Source organism: Rhinoraja longicauda, chromosome 12, assembly GCF_053455715.1.
Source record: "Rhinoraja longicauda isolate Sanriku21f chromosome 12, sRhiLon1.1, whole genome shotgun sequence".
Taxonomy (NCBI): Eukaryota; Metazoa; Chordata; class Chondrichthyes; order Rajiformes; family Arhynchobatidae; genus Rhinoraja; species Rhinoraja longicauda.
The window spans coordinates 28,139,861-28,145,860 of NC_135964.1; the positions used below are offsets into that span (position 1 = coordinate 28,139,861).

At 45.0% G+C, this 6,000-nt stretch overlaps 1 protein-coding gene across 6 annotated transcripts in view; it reads left to right on the forward strand.

Moving 5' to 3' along the window:
- Positions 1 to 5,365, forward strand: part of phldb2b (pleckstrin homology-like domain, family B, member 2b) — a 114,862-nt gene extending 109,497 nt beyond the window's left edge. For all 6 annotated transcript variants that reach the window (XM_078409307.1, XM_078409308.1, XM_078409309.1 and 3 more), the window contains 3 exons: positions 286 to 505; positions 1,379 to 1,464; positions 2,383 to 5,365. In XM_078409307.1, coding sequence (XP_078265433.1) covers positions 286 to 505; positions 1,379 to 1,464; positions 2,383 to 2,523 — 447 coding nt within the window. In that variant the 3' untranslated portion in view covers positions 2,524 to 5,365. The remainder of the gene's footprint in view (positions 1 to 285; positions 506 to 1,378; positions 1,465 to 2,382) is intronic.
- The last annotated feature ends 635 nt before the right edge of the window (positions 5,366 to 6,000 follow it).

A 6,000-nucleotide genomic window follows, 5' to 3' on the forward strand; every position in this document is an offset into this window, starting at 1 on the left:
TGTATCGAGGCTTTTGTTATATGCTAACCAGTCAATGGAAGGACAACACATTGCCTACCACAGTGTCCAGATACATGATAAAGGGAATAACGTTAAGTGCATGATAAAGTCCAGTAAAGTCTGATTAAAGATATTTGGAGGATCTTCAAAGAGGTAGATAGTAGCTCTCTAGTTGTTGGTGGGATGGGTGCCTGATAGCTGGGCCAGCCAGAAGCATAGTCAGGGCAGCAGCATAGTGCAGGCACTGGGTGCAAGTGGCTTCAGCTGCTTTGCTCATGTCCACAGGCCAGACCGCTGACTCGTTACCTCCCGGTCAGGAGGGAGGACTTTGACCTGCGAACTCACATCGAAACTGCAGGTCACACGGTCGAGACGTGTTACCATGTGTCCCTCACTGAGAAGACCTGCAGAGGATTTTTGATTAAGATGGGGGGCAAAATTAAAAGCTGGAAGAAGCGCTGGTTCGTCTTTGATCGAAATAAGCGGACGTTCTCGTATTACGCAGGTGGGTGAACACGGATGCACCCGCACCTCATGCTAGCCAGGGTGAGGCTTCTCATGTTCACGGGTGAGGTCTTCTCATGGCCTCCTGCATTTGTCCTTCATTGGAGATATCCAACCAAGCCCAGCTTCCCATTCTCCCCACAAACCCTGCACGGCCTTTCCACCCAGTCAGTCGCTTCTGTTATATCTGTTTCCATTATCAATGAATTCCCGACATTAACTCGGGTGCCTCATGGATTGCAGTTCTTCTACCAATTACCGCAGGTCTGTTGCCAGGCTGTAGTTACTATTTCATCATCCAAACCATTTCATATTGACCACCTCTCCCGAACCGTCACGATCTTCTCTGGTCCAAGAACAACCTCCAGTCACTCATCCCTGGTTCAATTCTGACTGATCTTTACACCCGGTCCAATTCCTGATGCTCCTTTTGAAGTGTGCTTCACACGGAGCATTGTGTGAAGGTGAAGGGAAATGACTTATTTTGTTCTTCAGTACTTTAATGATCAAGTCACATGATCCATTTGCTCTACCACCTTATTTTGCCCCCGATGTACCACAGAGTGCAGTTCCCCAGTCAAATTGCACCAGATAATTCCTGCGTCCACTCATCACTTGTTCTTGGACCTCACTAGCCCAGATGGTACTCCCTCTTGCTGCAGATATTCCCCCGCTTACCACAGCCATGTTCCAAGTTCAGGTGCTCATGCCCCTCCCCCCCCCCACCCCCTCACCAATCTCCACCACGCCAATAGGCAATCTGCTGAAATACGCTGGTGATGGTGGTCATGTAACGAGGGGGGGTCAGGAATTAAATCCCAGGCTGGGCTGTGTGATTTGATTTGCCAAGCACTGACTTTTATTTTTTCCACAGATAAACATGAAACCAAATTGAAAGGGGTGATCTATTTCCAAGCCATCGAGGAAGTGTACTACGACCACTTGAAGAGCGCACACAAGGTAGAGGGACTTCTGTTCTTTCCCACAATATCATAAGGTGCAGAGCTAGATGGTCAAGTCAAGTCAAGTCAATTTATTTGTATTGCACATTTAAAAACAACCCACGTTGACCAAAGTGCTGCACATCTGACTAGGAAAAAAAAAGAAACATACAGTGGCAGGCAGCCAAACACAACGGCGCGGCCATCTTGAACAAAATGTTAATTCAATCTATGGTAGTTTAGGACTGCTCTCTAGTTGTTGCAGGGTGGTTCATTTGCTGGTAGAATGGTGTTGATTCAGTAAAGGCAGCCACCACTCTCTTTGTAAACAAACTTGCCCCACATTGCTCCTTTCAAACTTTGTCCATCTCACCTTAAAGTTATGCTCTCTAGTAATTTACATTTCTACCCTGAGAAAAGGATTTGACTATCTCCTATCTTTTTTTCCTACTTGCTTTATATTCCGGTAAATATATTTAACCATCTGATTTCATCTTTCTAAACCTCACAGAAGCTTCATTTTTCGTACTGGCCACATTTCTAACCTCTTTGGTCATCCAAGGTTGCCTTACCTTGGCTATCCTTATCCTTCTGTTCCTATAGTTCCTTCCCTATACAGTGCTCCATTTGGTCAGACGATGGGCAATGGACTATAGTTCTTTGCTTCAGTGCTGCCTGTACAGTTACCACGCAGTTTGCCTTATTTCCCCAGCTTCTGTTGCGAAGTCTCACCTTAATTCGATGCGGGATCATGAGCTCCCAGGGTGAAAGCTGAGGACATGGTCCAGAGTCAGGGGTCTTCTGCTGAGCAGTGTAGATTAGGCTGCCGAGCCTTCAAAGAGGACAGTGAGATTCCTTCAGGATAGCAGCTGAGTGTAGAGTGGACGCCCTGCTAAACAATTGCCGTGCTTTGAATATGTGCTGTCTCTCTTCCTAGAGCCCCAAACCGTTGCTTACCTTCAGTGTGAAAACCCGGGACAGAATCTTCTATATGGTGGCACCTTCTCCTGAGACCATGCGGATCTGGATGGACGTCATTGTGACGGGAGCAGAAGGTTACACCCAGTTCCTGCTTTAGTGGAGGCCTCCTGTCTTTGTAAACCTTATTTTGCATGCCAAGTATTTTGACAATTTATGAAACAAGATTCAGCTACAAACCACTGTGGGAGCTTTACCCCTGTTATCTCAAACATCGTGACAATCGTACACAAGTTAACATATTATAATCTTAAGTGTTTAAACTAGTTGGAGCAAGCTTTGCCTTTGGCCATTCTGGTGAAGATACTGATGGGAGGGGGAAGGAAGCCTTCGACTGGGGTGTGTGCCCAAGTGTAGAAATGCGCATGAGTGCCTGCATACATGAGTGTGAATGCACAAGATGCATGTGTCTCAGTGTATAAGTGACAGTCATGTCTGAGTGTGCGGATTTGTCTCTGTGCTGGCAGAATACCCTGTGTGTGAAATGACTCAGAACCTGGGTCTACATCCCCTTGTATGTGTCCTCTGGGTCTGATATCATGTGCCCAGATCCGCAAGAGTCCTTGTGGGAGTAATGAATGGCTGCTTGCCCAACATACGGACCAGTTGTACAAGAAGGCTTTATGCCTGATAAACATGTAATAGCATGCACAGTGGTCTGTGCACATGGTTTACTCAGTACACATGTGCAGGTGTTGACTGTGGCTTTGTGTGTCAGACTGTCCCAATGTGTGTGTGTGACTGTGCCTTGTATCTACTCGTAGGTGTGTAAGTGTGACTATGCCCACTATATACACCCCCAGTGTGTAGGTGTGACTGTGCCTAGAATGTACACCCAGGTGTGTGAGTACGGACTGTGGCCAGTATGTACAATCAGAAGTGTGTGCATGTGACTATGCCCAGTATGTACACCCTGAGCTGTGTGACTGTGACTGTGTCAATTATAAACCCTCAAGTGAATGAGTGCGAGAGTGCCCAATATATATCTCAAGTGTGTGAGTGAGAAACTCTGTCCAATATATCCCCAGGTGTGTGAGTGTGGGCTTGGTCTACCCCCCAGGTGTGAAGCTGTGTCTCACTGTCTGTCACTGCCCCAGGGTGGTTTTCCCTGCCCCCTCATGTGTGGGAAGTCTGCAGCAAGCAATAGAGAAGGGAAACGTGTTTGAAAACAGCCAGTTGATTTTAAAAGGCAGTCTTGCGTAATTTTTAAAACTTTGATTTTCGCGACTCCACATTACTAAACATATAGGTTTCAGTGGGCAGGGCTTTCAGAGAGCCCCACTCTGGTGCCACACTCTGGTGCCACACTCTGGTGCCACACTCTGGTGCCACACTCTGGTGCCACACTCTGGTGCCACACTCTGGTGCCACACTCTGGTGCCACACTCTGGTGCCACACTCTGGTGCCACACTCTGGTGCCACACTCTGGTGCCACACTCTGGTGCCACACTCTGGTGCCACACTCTGCCAGAGGGTACAACATCCAGCGGGAAGTTCCCTGTCCTCTGCAGCAGCTGTGCAATCACGCCCATCAAGACCGCTCGTACTTCCTTTCATCTTTTCCATTTTAATTATGTTTTTATTTAAAAGGCCTATTTTAAATAATATTTGTATTATTAAAAAATCAAGGTCAGGTGGCAGGGACAATCTTGTATCTGACTCTGGGACCTCGCGGTGGTGGACTGACGGGTGGCCACTGTGGTTTCTCAAGCTTTTATATGTTAATATTCCATCTTGCTATATGCTGAGTTTGCCAAAGGAATGGCTACTTCAGTCTGAACATTTACCTTTGTTATGCACCGATGTGGGACGTGGGCAATGTTTAAGCGAAAGCAAGCTGCCAAGGTAATGTACAGGAGGGTGCCGTTCACTCCCTTGAAATGCTCCACACTCCGTCAGAACCACAGAAAACAAATGTAAACTGTTTGAAGCCATACAAAATTTATCAAACAACCTCATTATATCTGTAGATATTTCTGAATATCTGAAGCCAAACAGACTTGTGCCAGATTCCAAAGATTTAAAAAATGTCAATGGGTTTGGTGTAATTTCTGATTAATGTTTGTTGCCAAAACCATTGCTACATTTAGGAATCACTGCTGCCTCCATTGTGACTTGTGGCTTGCAGTTACTCGAGGGAAGAGCAACCCACAGACTATCCCTTTGAGACCCAAGGCTCATCAGAGTCATGAGATCTACATGTCAAGCTCTGTAACTGGCCTCTCACCTTCACTTCCTCACCAACTCTCGCCACCAGCATTCTCCTTGGTGCCTCCACAGAATCCTGCTTTTCCCCCTGTGAATCATGCAGCCTGGATTTTAAGTTTTGAAAGGGGAGCAAACTTCCAAAAGTTTCCTAAAGCAAGGATGCCCCAATTTCACCTTTATTTTTTTTTTGCTTTCTATTAACAAGTCAACATTTAGCACACTGAATATAGCTAAAGTCCACCTTGTGGGTAATTGGTTCTAACCGCCATGTTCCCTTCATGCATTGTGAAGAAGGCAGCTGTAAAAATCTTTGGTCTCACTTCATTCATTCTCCTTCCCTCCCTCCTACCCCCTTCAGTGTTCATTGTATGGAAATCCCTTTGTGTTGTCTCTTTCTGCCCTTTACTGCCCTTCTTGAGAAACACTGTGGAGAGAGAGGCCAGCAAAGATCAATAGCCAGCACTGATCTCAGAGCTTGACAAATTTGGGGTATTTAAATAGTGGTCAGCAGTTCAGGTGGGTACTCTCACCTACCAATTATTGTGTAATGGGCAAATATTTGTGATTAGGTTGCCATATGTGTCAGAGGGTATATTTTATCAAAAGGTTTTAACTAATTATATCATGAACAATTACCAGATTAGTCATTTTATAAGATGCCCTGTGTACATGCATCTAAGTTCATTATTTATGCTCTATTACTTTATAATATATAAGGAATTTTATATGTTACACAACCTTGATTAATTTCTTATTTTAAATGTCTTTGATATGGTTGCATCTTATAAAGCATCTCTAAATTTGAATAAAAAACAAATATCCTTCTACCTTTTGCATTTTATTCAAAATGAGGACCAAAACATAATCTCAGATATTTCTTTTTTTTAATTATTCTTATTTACAGTATTGGGAGGTCATTAATACCTGCCCTTCAGAAATTTCAGGTGAGCCTCTGTAAACATCTGGTCACAGTGCTCCCATGGTGCTGTTCATAAGTCATAGGAGCAGAATTAGACCATTTGGCCCATCAAGTCTACTCTGCTATTCAATCAAGCCTGATCTATCTTTCTCTCTCAACCCCATTCTTCTGCCTTCTCTCCATAATTTTTGACTCATTATACATTAACCCAATCATTCCTGGTGTAGGAAAATAACTGCAGATGCTGGTACAAATCGAAGGTATCACAAAATGCTGGAGTAACTCAGCAGGTCAGGCAGCATCTTGGAGAGAAGGAATGGGTGACGTTTCGGGTCGAGACCCTTCTTCAGACTGATTGGGTCAAGACCCTTCTTCAGACTGACGAAGGGTCTCGACCCGAAACATCACCCATTCCTTCTCTCCAAGATGCTGCCTGACCTGCTGAGTTA